This window comes from Drosophila willistoni, assembly GCF_018902025.1.
Source record: "Drosophila willistoni isolate 14030-0811.24 chromosome 2L unlocalized genomic scaffold, UCI_dwil_1.1 Seg72.1, whole genome shotgun sequence".
NCBI classification, from domain to species: Eukaryota; Metazoa; Arthropoda; class Insecta; order Diptera; family Drosophilidae; genus Drosophila; species Drosophila willistoni.
Window position 1 is genome coordinate 1,570,323 of NW_025814049.1, and position 14,111 is coordinate 1,584,433.

Genomic DNA, 14,111 nt, shown 5'->3' on the forward strand with positions numbered 1-14,111 from the left:
GCAACTTTATCGCTGTTGTTTCCGATAAGTTAACATTTTTATCAGGGGTCTTCGATTTCAGTTTCGTTTTTGTATACTATATTTAAGCTTATGATTTCATTTGAAATCAAAGATTGCCGCACTTAATTGACGTTTAACCAAAGGTCCCACTAATGTTAATTGTGTGTGAGTGTGTGTGTATTGTGTGTGTGGGTGTGTGTGTGTCCAGGTTGGAAGTTGCCTCCGTTTCCAGTTTCCCAAAAGTTGGCTAAATGCCAGAAGTTTTCTATTTGCTTATACCAAGTGCTCAGCAAAAATCAAAAGATAAAGCTTTGAAATCGATTTGAGAGAGAGATAGAGAGAGAGAGAGAGACTCACAGATAAAGGAAGTAAGAGATGGAGAATAGCAGGCTAAAAAGACAGAGCAAGAGAGAATGTGAGACCAGAACAATTACAAACAGTTAACGACTTTGGCAAAAAAAAAAAAACATACACACATATTAAACAAAAAACACGGTAAAAGAAAAACTAACTTTAATTATGACAAACATTTTATACTCTTTTATACTTAGTATTTCTATAATGCATAACTTTTGGGGGAGACCTTTTAGTTCCTTATTTTTTTTTTTATACATTCTACGAAAAGAAACCCTTCATATATAAAAAATATAATTGAAACTTTTTCTAAAACTATTTAATCATATTTCTGAAGTTAACTTTTGGTCATATTTCAAAAACTCTCCATAAATGTTCTCTGAACGTTTTTAAAAATGTATCTGAAACTTTTTGAAAATTTTATTCCGAACCCAAAAAACTTTTTTCTAGGTTATTTCAAATTCTTAAAGTTGTTACTTCTTCTAAAACTAAATATGTATGCATCAAAAACATACTCAAAAAAGCTTTATAAACAAAAAAAAAATGTTTTGTCAAAAGCGTTTTTGAATAATATTTGTCATCAATTTTTAAAATTCACAAATTGGTTTAAGGAAATGTTTGTCAAACTTTTTGCAAATGTTTATTAAAGTTTAAGAAAATATAAATCAATCCTTACGTTTATTCGGATTCGAGGTCAAGCTTCAAAAGAATTCCAATGGTTATACCATGTCTTTAACGTCAAAACTAGTTGGGAATTGCAACTAAATGAAGCGAAAAATGATTGGCGAAGCCTAAAATACATTTTTGTGCTGTATTTGACGTAATTTTCTTTTTAAAGATTGTCTTCGCTCCTGCTCAAATGCAAAGGTTAGACTTTTTAAAAATGTTTCTGAAACTTTTGAAATTGTTTGTGCTATATTTTTAAACTTTACATATATTTACATATATTATATGTGTAAATGAATACTTTTGAATTCTTTTATACTTGAAGTTATCATGTTATGATAATTTCTTGAATCACAATCTTATTTGAAATGGAAATGTATTCTTTACTAAAAGAAGCAAGTAAAGTATTTACAAAACTATGAAGTACATTTGAGATTTTTATTTAAGTTCATAATGAGCGTGTAAAAGGTTTTCTTCTATTGTTTGGAAATATGTATATTTCAGCTATTCCTCAATGAATTAAATTTTGGTATATTAACTTTGAGTTACCTTAAGAAACCCCAAATAAAATATGACTCACTTCAAGGAATATAGTTAGCAAAAGATTCTATTTGAAGTCAAATTCAACCTCATCAAAACAAACAACTTTATTGTGTAGAAGTAGTGACCCCTTTCAAATCGAAGAGTATATATACAAAAATACAACAACTTATCATTTGATTTGCTTGGTTATTGTTCTTGTTGTGGTTGTTGTTGTTGGTGCCACTGCCAGGTGGGTGACATATGAGCAAACCACAGAAAAGCTTCCGCTAAAGCTTCAGTTTGGCATTAGAACTTCGACTTTGACGTTGTGTCCGATCCGCGTCCGCTTTCGCTACATTACACTGGACTACAGAAACAAGATTGTAGTTTGATCAGTTGTTAATCGATCGATCGGGTTTTGTGGCCGGTTTAAATAAAAATATATATCTTTTTTCCTCTGTTCTTTTACAAAAATGTTTGTGTACTTTCCCCTTAACCATTCCCCTCACACACACATACACACACTCGCCAAGAGTTTTGTTTGTGTTGTGTGTGTGTTTGTGTTTGTGTTTTTTGTTTGTGTTCGAATCTGACGCAATTTTGTTGTCCGACCCCCAAAAAACGAAAAAAAATAACCAAAGTTAATTTGTTTGTTTATTTTCGCGAGGGTGGCAAACTTTTGCAATTACGCGCTAAACTTACAACACTTGGATGCTAAAGGGCAAATTCGAATATGAATGCCAAATAGAAAATGAAAATACATACAGTAAAAACAACCAAATTATATGAGATCATTATTCGATTTTTAGGCCTGGCAAAAAAAGATAAGACAAGAGCCAGAATGGACAAACGGAAGAATGGGAGCAAGACCGACACATGTAGTTAGATATGATAAAAAACAAATCAAGAGAGATTGGCCCCACTGTGCCATATAGAGAGAGACACAGTGAGTTGTCTTTGTATTTGGCAGGCAACTGCAACTGCGGCCCCCTTTTTCCCTTTTTTTTTCTGTCTTTTTTTGGTTTGTCAGTCGGCCCATGTCAGCGGCACTTTAAAGATCGCGCCGACTGCGTTTGAATATTGCAAATTAACTGTAGGTATATAGGCTGATTTTGTTAATGTGAACGTGACGTCAGCAGAATAGAAATAAAAACGATTCCCCTTCGATTACTACTGCGTTTGCTGCTGTCGGTGGGTGGCAAATTGAGGCTCGCGCGCTTCATAAATTAATTTACTAAACATTATATTTGTTGTTGTCTTAGTGTGTGTGTGTGTGTAAGACAGAGTGTAAATACAAATATAGAGAGAAAGAAAGAGAGTGAGAGGTAGAGAGACAAGCATAAATATTGGCTCTACCAAGAGAGACCAAGAGAATGTTTTTCCAAAATAAATTACGTATACGTAAACATGACTAAAGAGGCAACAACAACAACAATAACAACAACAACAACAAACGATATGCCAACAAAACATTCAAAAATCTATGCTAATTAGCTACAACAACAACAACAAGCGGTACAACAAAATAAGCAAACCAAAACAGACAAAGTATACAACAAAACCAAAAAAAAAATGAATCTAGTTAAAGAACGGAAAATGTTCGGCTAAATAAAACGACAATTAAATGCCCTAACTTAAGGAAAGACTATGTACAATTTTTGGTTGAAATTAAAACTAACTTTAAATAAAAGAGATTACATTTATTTAGTTTCTGAAATACTAGGAAGTAACTAAAAGACATGAAAGTATAATTAAAGTAGGGGATAAAATTGTTTTATCGTTATCGACGTTTTCTATGCCCTAGCAGAAGAAAATTTGTGATGAAATGAAATTTTATTCACTTAACAGGGATAATATTTATCCGGTTCCTAAGCGAAATAAAATCTGAGTATTTGAAACATCAAGTAAACGACGTTTAAGATGCCCTAACACGGGAAAAATTTAAACATTTGCAGTAAGGACAATTGTAGTAAGGAAATTTCCACAATTTATTTAATGAAATTAGACAGAAAGAGTCCTATAACAATATCAACAAATTTTTTTAGTTTTTGAAAATTGTTTGCTGCGTAAACGACAAATTAAAACGAATCAAATTAAGCAATCAGACAAGTCCTGCTTAAACAAAACTAAACTTAACAAAAGCAACAATTGATATAATATTTCTTATAATTCGTTCTCTAAAGAGGAAATTAATTTTGTCTCAAGAGATTAGTTAGATTAGTTCCAAAAGTCCTTTTGAAACATTCGTAATTTCCTAAGAAAAAGACAACCAACCTAAGACTTTTTAAATCAAAAATTTCTCCAGACTTTTTGTAAATTAAAATATTCTAAAATAAAGTGAAAATTTTTACAAAATGTTGTAGCAAAAATAAAATTACTAAGTTACATTAAAATACGTAAAATTGCTATAAAAATGCATTTATCAAGTTAGTTGTTTCCAAAATTAGGTAATACCTATAAAAAGTAGTTACTATATTAAGTAGTTATCAAGTAGTAGTCATTCTACATAGTAATTTTTAGACACTTAATACGTAAAAGTTCAAAATTAACATTTTAAACAACAAATATTTTTTTTTTGACAAGAATATTGAAGTTCCAACTTTTCGTTTGAAATATATTCACATTATATAATTATTATAGAAATATTTCTAATAATTTCAACGAAACAGATTTCATATTTTTCAATCTATTCTTCTAACACATTTTCGTTATTTTTAACAAGAAATTTCAATGACTTGAATATGCATTCTTTATCTCAATTGCAAAAATCCATTATCAAAATTTGAGCATGAATATGAGAATTTAGAGTCGTGATATCAATATGTGGTTAGGTATGATTGACGATCTATTAATAAACTGCCTAAGCAAATTTAAAAGCACTTAAAAAAAAAGAAAACAAAAGCAACAAAAACAAAATTCAAATAGTTAAACATATTCTCAGTTCCTCCCTCTTACTTGCTGTCTCTTTCTGGCATTCTGTCTTTGTTTGTTAACCATTCAACTGTAGAGAAAAACCACAAAAGGTGGCATAAAACCTATACTGGGAAAGAGGCCCCTGATGGCAAGAAAATGGGGAAAGGGTGGGGAGAAGGGGTGATGGTGGTGGGCAAGTGTTGTGGCGGGAAAAGTAAACGGAAATCAAGCCAATTGTGTCGAGAGTTCTATGTTTGTCTGTATGGGCAAAGGAAATTGCCGTTTTAATAGGTTTTTAATTAGGTAGCAAATGTTAAATCTAACGATAGATGCGGTTTTTTCCAATGTGTTGTTGTTGGCGTTGTTGGCGTTGTTGGCGTTGTTGGCGTTGTGGCTGTTGCATAATCTGTTGCATCTACACACACATGCATACATTGACATATATATTTACCTCATTATGCATCACGTGTTGCAGAGTCTTGAGACGCAATCGTCTGGCACCTGACACAAACTTCACTCTCACTTTTTCTCTCTCTCTCTGAGTTAGAAAATGAAAATTGAAATCCATTAAGTATCTTTTTTAAAAATATAAAAGGCCAAATACTACTAACCGCATGGCCCAGTATACACACACATACACATAAGTGTACATGTATATGTAAATCTGCTATATATGCTGCTTCAATTTCAACTCGTAAAATGTATTCAAGAGTACACACACACACACACACACATATAGAGACAAACAAAAAAACACAAAACAAAAAAAAGTAAAACCAAAATCAAAAGAAATTACGCACGAAAAATATCTTGAAAATGCCATAAGTTATACCTCTCCCCCGCCCCGTCCACTGCCCCCGTTCGCCTCATCCCATGCACGTTTGTATAGACAAAAAACTCAAAATCTCGTACACTTTAAGACTATTTCCGTAAACCGTTTGCTCTTTCCCCAAATGCCCTGCAAAGTGAGGTGCGTTTTCTATATTTCTTTTTGGGCATATTTGAAATTGGATATAGACTGATTAGTTTGATGACTGATATCCAATATATAAACAGAGAAGTTCTAAGCTCTCTGAGTGATTACTGAACTGACATGAAAATCAGAGAGAGAGTCAAATATGAAATCCCAAAATATATTTCACTCCCCCAAAATGTTTTTCCTATTTTATTGGAAAAAAAGAATTCTGAAAATTTAAAAGAAATTTGATTCAGTAATTTATAATGGCGCATTAAGAAAAAATATAATAGGAAAATTAAGAAATCATATATTTTCTAGACACTTGAAGAAATGATTTGAGCTTCAAAAAACTGTCAATTATTTAAAATTATTACAGAAAATGTTTAAAGAAAATCTAATACTTATATGACAATCTTTTGGACTTTAAAGTTGATATATGGACCTTATATTGTGGGTTTTGATCATGTTAAAGGTTTATTTTATTACCTTTTTCGATAGCTTAAACTTAATATTTGCGCTATTCGTTAGCTTTACTTTTGATGCCTTTTAATGACTTATCTTTCATAGAAAACAGTACCAAAGACCAAAAACTGCCAAAGACTTTAATATTTTGAATAGGGCGAACATTTATGATTTGTCTTTAATCGTTAGTTTTTATATTCAAAGATATGGTATACAAATTTCCAAACCATTTCAGTTCTTGAGAACCTTGACATGTTCGACAAATTATTGAAAACATTTTAAAAACATCATTAAATATGTGACTCTCAAAAAGATGTTAAGAGATATACAATTTCCCATTTGTTTTCGTTTTACTTCCTTATTGCTCAAAACGTGCGCCATTATGTTTAATTTTACAAATTTTCAAATAAAACCTCAAAGATTTTCACTGAATCTATTCCATTCCTTAAAAAAATGTTTCTAGTTAAAGGAAAAAAGTCATTCATTCTTTCGACTTTATTCCACGTTGTAATTAAGGATCTTTGAAAGAGAAGAAAGCAATATTTGATAGTTGAAATGCAGCCTAATCTATGATACATTTGTTTAAAATTTCTAGCAGTATTTAGGTATAAAAAAAATCCGATAATTTAGTTAAATTTTACCTTAATATTTCCTACATTTTTTAAAATTTTCTTAATATGAGAATAATGTCCAAAAAATTTGGTTTAACTACACCTTAAAGTGTGATACAATATGAAAAAACTTTCGAAAAAGTACCCAAATGTACAGCCTTCACACTGGCATTAGTCAGCCCTAATCATAGCATCTCTAAATAAGTTCTAATATAACTCAAAATAGATTCACCGAATTCTTCAATTTTTCCAAGTGTATATTATGTTTATTTCAAAAAACAAATCTGTTTTTGTTTCGGTTTCAATTTATGAATGTTTCAAAAATATACGAAAAAAAAAAATAGGAATACTAGCCAAGAAATCAGATTTATTTTTCGCAGACATATTCATTTTCAATATTATATTGTTTTTTGATGTTGTTTTTTGAAAATTGCATTGACCTAGAGGCGAAGGCGAAATACCCGAAGCACACCCTTTTGGTTTGTTTAGTTTTGCATTCTACTCACACATAATGACAGGGTGTTCCCCCCTTTTCCCCACTCTCTCTTTTAGCCACTCCCTTCTCTCTGTCATCTCCTTGAATTTCTCTTTCTCTCCTCCCTCGTACTCTCAATTTTTTGTGTATTTTTAAAATTGTGGATCGGGCACGCCAGCAACACCAACAGCAGCAACAGCAACATTATTATGAATTCCCCGATTTGTTGGTGTTGGTGTTGCTACTGATGATGTTGCCTGTGTAACTCATTTGGGTTGCTGCTGCTGCTCCCAGCTGCCCTGGCCCATTCCTTGTCCGTCAGTTGCCCGAGTCAAGCCGCTAGCCGAAAGTCGAGTAAACGGAAAACCGTTCAAATAAATAAATATATTGCCTCAATGAGATCAAATTGAATGAAAAACCGAAAAACGAGAAAATATAAGGAAATTCTAAATGAAAATGTCTTTTTGACGAGAGCGAAAGTTGTGGGCAAAAAGTTGAAACGCAAAATAATTTGGCCAAACATTTTCAAAAACCAAAAAATTTTATTTCGAACGCGAGTTTTTATTTGATTGTTGTTGTTGTTATTTTGATTCTTATTTTGGTGTGCTGCAACGCAAAGCGCGAGCAACGGGCAAGACGCGTGTCAATATTTTTATACATTTTTTGTTGTGGATTCTGGGGGGAGGGGAGGCGGGCGGCGATGGGCGGTTGGTGAGACGGTGCGAGGCGGGTCGGGGGTGTCCGTAAAGAGCAAACGTTGACGCTGGCGCTGAGTTTTTGTTTTTGTATTTTTGTTTTTTATTATTTTGCCGGTCGTCGTCGTCGGTTGGTTGGCTGGCTGGCTGGTTGCTGCCGGCAATTCAGTTCAGTTTTAGTTGTGTTGCTGGCGACGAGTGACACACCGTAAAGCAAAAAGCATTATAAGAACGAAAGACGACAATCGAAACAGAGAGAAAAAAAGAGCAGAAACAAAAGAAAAGAAAAGAAAAAACACGAAATATAACAATAATTTAGTTCTAAACTGGCAAACGGGTCGTATGCGTAATCGTTCACACACAAAAGAAAAAACACAGACACACAAACACACACAAACAAATAGAAATACATAAATCTGCATTATTAGTGACCTTAGACAATGCCCAATAATCGTAATCGTAATCGGAACCGAAATCGCAATAAACGCAATCGAAATCAAAATCAACAGCAAACGAAACAAGAGCCACAGCAGGAGCAGGATCAGGAACAGGAACCCGAGGAGCAACTAGAGCAGCCAAAGGAAGAAAGGGAGCAACAAGAGGAAACGACGCCAGCATTATTACCTACATTAGATGAAAATGAAAATTCTGGCAGCAATTCAAATGGGTCGAGCAGCAGCAGCAATACTTCTGATGCTCAGCAGGCTCTAACGAAGAAGACCCCCAGCCACGAAGAGGCAACGAGAGTGACAGTTGAGGCGGATGTGGTGAGTGCACAACAACAACAACAAGTCATCAACAACAACAACAGCAGCGACGACGACGACAACAACAACAACAAAATGGGTGCGAAAAATTCCAAGCATCAGAAGGAAAAACGTGAAAAGTCACAGGAAAAACTGGAGGAAAAGCACGTGGAACAATCATCAACAACAAACGATAAACCACCAGGCAGTCCACGACAAGTCAGGGTCATAGTTCATCGCATAGTAAGGGAAGATGAAACTGACTTTGCACGAAATGATACTCAACAGCAACAAGAAGAGGATGAGAAACAAAAAGTTGCAGCACAGGAAGAGCAACTTAAAGTTGAGCAACAACAACAATATAGTCGAGAACAAGAAGAGGTGGATTTGTTAATTAAGACATTACAGCAACCTGAGATTAAACAGCAATTAGTCAAAGAAGAGGAAACCCCTCAGCAACAGCAAAGTTTCCCTCAGCAATCAGAGACTATTGCACCAGAAAAACTGCAGAAAACTGAAATCGTTAAAGAAACCCAAGAGCAACATGTGCAACAAAAGCAACAGCATAAAATAGTACTACATAAAATACAACTGGAGCAAGAAGAACCTCAAAGTTCTAAGGTTTACTCAGAAGAGACTAACAAAGTTGAAAAACTGCAACAAACTGAAAAAGATGAAGAACATAAGCATCAGCAACATATTCCACTGCAACAGACAGAGGAACCGCATAAAGTAGTACTACATAAGATACAACTAGAGCAAGAAGAACCGCAGCAACCACCTCCAACTTCTGTCCAGCAACAATCTGAATTTTATGCAAGGGAAGAACCAACACAAGAGACGAAAAAAGTAGAAAAACTGCAACAAACTGAGAATATTGACGAAAATCAAAAGCAATATGAACAGAAGCAACATGTCCCACAGCAACAGGAGCAAAAGACAAAGGAACAGCATAAAATAGTACTTCATACAATTCACATAGAACAACAAGGAACGCAGCAATCACCACAAAGTTCTGATCAGAAGCAAACAGTAGTTGACTTAAAAGAGTCAAAAGATGAAGAACAACTGCAACAAACTGAAAATCTAAAAGAAACCCAAAAGCAAACGGTTCAGCAGCAATATGAGCAGCAGCAACATGTACCTCAGCAGCAACGGGAGAAGGTAGTGCATCATAAGATTCACCAAGAGCAACAGCAGGAATCGCCACCATTGCAACGTAGTCATAAGGTGATCATACATAAGATTCACATTGAAACTGATGCCGAGGAACGTGAGAGGAGAGGTAAGCCCACAATTGAGGAGATTAGCAGCACCACAATTGGCACCGCTCAGGCGACAGCACCTATTAACAATACGGGGGGCACTCTATCACCACCACCGCGATATCTAGTGGAATCTCCTTCGCCAAAAACCACCAAAGACTTGATACCAGCTCAATTTTTGAAATCCTCCTCGAGTGGCATACAAATTCAAGAATTAGAATTCAATAGCGATGCCAGTTCGGGAGAATTCAACTATCCACCACTGCAATCGCCTTTGGTTAGTGAAGTTGAATCCGAAACAGAGGCCACAACTCCCACTCAATTGCCAAAGACAACTTCTTCGCCAGATATGTCGTCCATTAGTCGCGCCGAGCAGCAAGAGCAATTGCGTCAGAAGCGCGCCCAGAAGCGTAATGCCCTGGAGACGCACTTTTTGCCGCAGTTGTTGAGTCCGCGCTATTTGGACAGCATATTGGAGGAGAATGGCGATGGTTCGACAGCAGCAGCTGCAGCAGCAACAGCCGAACAATTGCATGCCAAGAGCAATCAAAATAGTTCCTCATCATCTGCTCAACGTATTGCCAAGGCCAATGAAATGTTTCCGAAATCTCAATTGGATTTCAGTCGTCGTCATAAGCGTAGAGAAGAACCGGTAGCCCTAATGCTAGAGACTCGTTTGCTGGAACAATGCACAGATGATTTGGAAAGTTGCACCCGTCTTGAGAGCACTCTATCGCCCCAATCAGAGGATGCTGAATTGGTCTATTTAAGCTCATCGGCATCGAGTAGCATGTCCGATTTGGAGTTGGAACTCGAACTCGAACAGGCAGCTGCTTTGGCCGAGCGTACACTTGTCGATTTGGATACAGATGCTACCAAATTAATGGAGGGTAGCCAAAATCATGCTTCTACCGATGCTGATGAAATGAGTAGCACAACAACAACAGAACCGGCAACGGAAACTGAAACAGAAACAGAAGTGGAAACCGAGGACGGTGGCGGCGATGCCAATGAGAGTCGTGAGAGCACACCTGTTAACCCGCAGCAGCAGCAGCAGCAGCAACAAACGACTGAGTCCCAAGCAGATGGCTCTCTCTTGAGAACGACGCCTACGCCCACCACCACCACCAACAATAACAACAACGGCAAAGAGGAGACGGTGGCGAATGTAGCAAAAGAAAATTCCGTCAGTTTGCAGGCTGCTTCATCGCTGGCGGCCACGCGCGAGCATTTCGTACGGAATATGGATAAAGTGCGCGAATTAATCGAAATGACGCGACGCGAAGAGGAAATAATCGATAACGAAAAAACTGGTATTACACCACAACGTTCACCCTCACCACCACCCCGGCCACCGCCACCGTTAGCCCATCCAATATCCCCGCAGACCCCGCATAATGTTGTTGTGACTAACCAAAATGTAGCACAGCTTCCATCACTAATTTCCGGTTATGTGTTTAATCGTCAAGAATCAAATGAATCACATTGTTCTGATAGTACACAGCATAGTCAATGCACGGCTATTAATATGGCTTCACCACCTCCACCACCGACACCTCCAACCATTCAGCAGCTACAATACCCGCCCATACCACCACTACCCATCCAACAACAACAACAACAACCACAACAACAAGAGAAACAACAACCAACACAGGAAACAATTAATCTAGTTGCAGATAATGGTCCTGAATCGGATTCTATAAAGAAATTACGTCTTCTATGCACGGAAACATTGGCATCTATGCCCTATGGGGAACAAGTCTTGGAAGAATTAGCCAATGTGGCACAAAATATATCAAAGGATCAAATTGCCAATAAAATGCCATATCCCATGCCAGATTTGCCCCACATTCGGGAATTGCAATTGTCAACAAAAGAGAATGAGAAATATACAACTACAACAACTTCCTCTGCTTGGCTTGGCCTACCCACCGAAGCTGATCCCAAATTGTTAGTATGCCTGTCACCCACACAAAGGGAATTGGTTGAACAACAGCAACAACCTAAAGCCGATCAGCTGCTCGATGATCATCAAAAGTTTATGGAACGTCGTGGCTATAATGAGCTAAGCAAAGAACAAGTGAGAGTCATCGACAATGAGAAGCAAATGGAACAGCAACAACAAATGCTCAATATGGCAGCCAAGATGCGAGAATTGCGCAAGAGTTTGACGCCCACACCGCCGCCAGTGCCGAAAAAGAGTGCCGAAACGGCAGCCAAGGCAACAGCAACGGCAGCAACGGCGGCAGCAACATCATCATCAATTGAAAATAAACCCAAAAAGCAAACAGTCGAACAGCAACAGTCGAGTCACAGCACCACCAGTCAAATGTCAAGCACAACTACAAGCAGCACAACGGCCACCACAAATGATGGCCACAATGGTATATCTAACAAATTTCCCTCTTCAATGGAGAGTGAATTGGCACGCATGTTTCCTAGTCTCCAGCAACAGGGTGACATATTTGCCGAGCAACGTAAACGTTTCTCAAATATCGAGAGTGAGAGTAAAAACTTTCCAGAACTAAAACTAAATCAAAATCAAAGTAAACGTTACTCCAATATAGAAACCAAATCATATGAATCGAAAAAACGTACAGAGAATGGTCAGGTGATCTATGATATAACCAATTCCAGTCACGAGAAACAAGTCGAGGGTGACAAGGATCTGAGTAAAGCAGATGATGAGGTGAGACCGCCACCAATACCACCGCCACCCATGATGTCAGAGACGAAATTAAATGGTAACACTCAGGCAAACACTTTCATTAAGGATGACGTCTTCATTAAAAATAGCCAAACTAAAGATGAGAGCAAAAATGCTGCTTCCACCTATGAGGAATTTCGGCAACGTGCCAAGGCTGCGGTTGATGCCATTGGACAGGGACAGAGTGGCCCTGGCTTGGATACAGACAATGTGTTCAAGGACTTCGATCGTCTCTCACAGCAATTGAATCAGGAATTGCAATCGACGCGTGAGCATCGACAAAAATCTGCATCACTCTACGATCTCAGTGGTTTGACACGACAAACGAGTTGCCAAAGTCAACAGCAGTTGAATCAGCTGAAACAACAAAGACATGCCCACATGCAGGAGCTGGAAAAGGAGATAGAACGTTCGGCTAAATCACGTATGGAGCGTATGTCATCGGTGGAGCCGAAGACCTATCAAATACCCATTGAAATGGAAGCGAATAATCGTTCTCGTCGCTCCGAGTCATTGTGTAATCTAAATGAGGTGCCCAGACGACCACATACTTCGGCGGGCGTCTACAAAGAGGAAGATGATTGGTCACGTTATGCCAGTGACTTGGGTTATTCGGAGAACATAGCTCGTCCATTTGCCCGAGAAGTGGAGATTTGCTATCAGAGACAGAGACCCAATCATGGTGGCATTAGGGCTCCACGTCTTTTATCGGCCAGCTCCAATGATTTGAGTTCCTTTACTAGCTATGATAGCTTCAATGCCTATGGAGGTCGTAGGACCCATGCTCCCATGCTGAGTGAAGCTCCTCAGCAGCAGCAACAACGTCCACAATATGCTAGTTGTTATTCCCTGATTGAGCGTAATCCCAATCCTACTTATATAAGCACCACCTCGAGAAGAGGCACTAGTCCAGCCCCACCACAAGTAGCACCACCGCCTCCACCACCTGCCTATGATCGCCAACAACGACGCTCCAGTTTGCCCCGAGAACTCCATGAACAGCAGCTGAAATATATTCTCTCCAAGGAGGAAGAACTCAAACTGGAGGTGGAACGTTTGCAGCATGAACGTCGTCGTCTGATGGAGGAAATGCAAAGAGCTCCTGTTATAAATCCCTCGCAGCGTAGGGAAAGCTATCGTCCAACACCAAAGTTACCCACATTGAGTGAGGATGAGGTTTTCCGTCAACAAATGGCTGAGGAATGGATGAACAAAGTGGCCGAGCGGGATGAAAGAAGACATCAAAAAATCATCAAGATATCAAAAATCGAAGATGAACCCGAACACTTGACCACAGAGCAAGCAAATATTAGCGATGAGTTCCTAAATCGTGTCAAGGAACGGCGCCATAAACTAGCAATGCCAGCGGATAGCGATTGGGAGAGTGGGGCAGAGTCTCAGCCGCAGGGCAAGGCGGGTCAAAGTGGTCCTGAATCAGAACCCGAAACATCTGTTCACATACTCGAAGGCCAAACAGAGGCAAATCTACGTCAGCTACCCAGACATTTGAGGGAGTTTGCCAAGTTCTCAACCCAAGAACAATTGCCCGATGGCGGTCAGATGGAGCATCATGAACAGCAGGAAAAACGTGAGGATTTCACGGATAATTCGCATTCGAGTGCCACCAAGAAAAGCAGCATTATCAAGACGTACAAGGTGTCGCGTCTGCCGCCTTCAGTCCAGGGTGAGTTCCATGAAGAGGAGTTCAATGAGCCGAGAGCTCCTACACTTAAG

The 14,111-nt window shown here is 38.1% G+C and overlaps 1 protein-coding gene across 12 annotated transcripts in view; it reads left to right on the top strand.

The window, feature by feature from the left end:
* Positions 1 to 1,927: 1,927 nt before the first annotated feature.
* The window catches only part of LOC6646047 (sorbin and SH3 domain-containing protein 1), a 36,655-nt gene continuing 24,471 nt past the window's right edge, over positions 1,928 to 14,111 (top strand). For 6 of the 12 annotated variants that reach the window (XM_023177936.2, XM_023177940.2, XM_023177942.2 and 3 more), the window contains exon 1: positions 7,817 to 14,061. In XM_023177936.2, the coding sequence (XP_023033704.1) occupies positions 8,097 to 14,061 (5,965 nt within the window). In that variant the 5' untranslated portion in view covers positions 7,817 to 8,096. Of the gene's footprint in view, positions 2,018 to 7,807; positions 14,062 to 14,111 lie in introns of those variants that run through there. The other 6 variants (XM_023177953.2, XM_047010315.1, XM_023177944.2 and 3 more) reach the window with 4 other exon arrangements.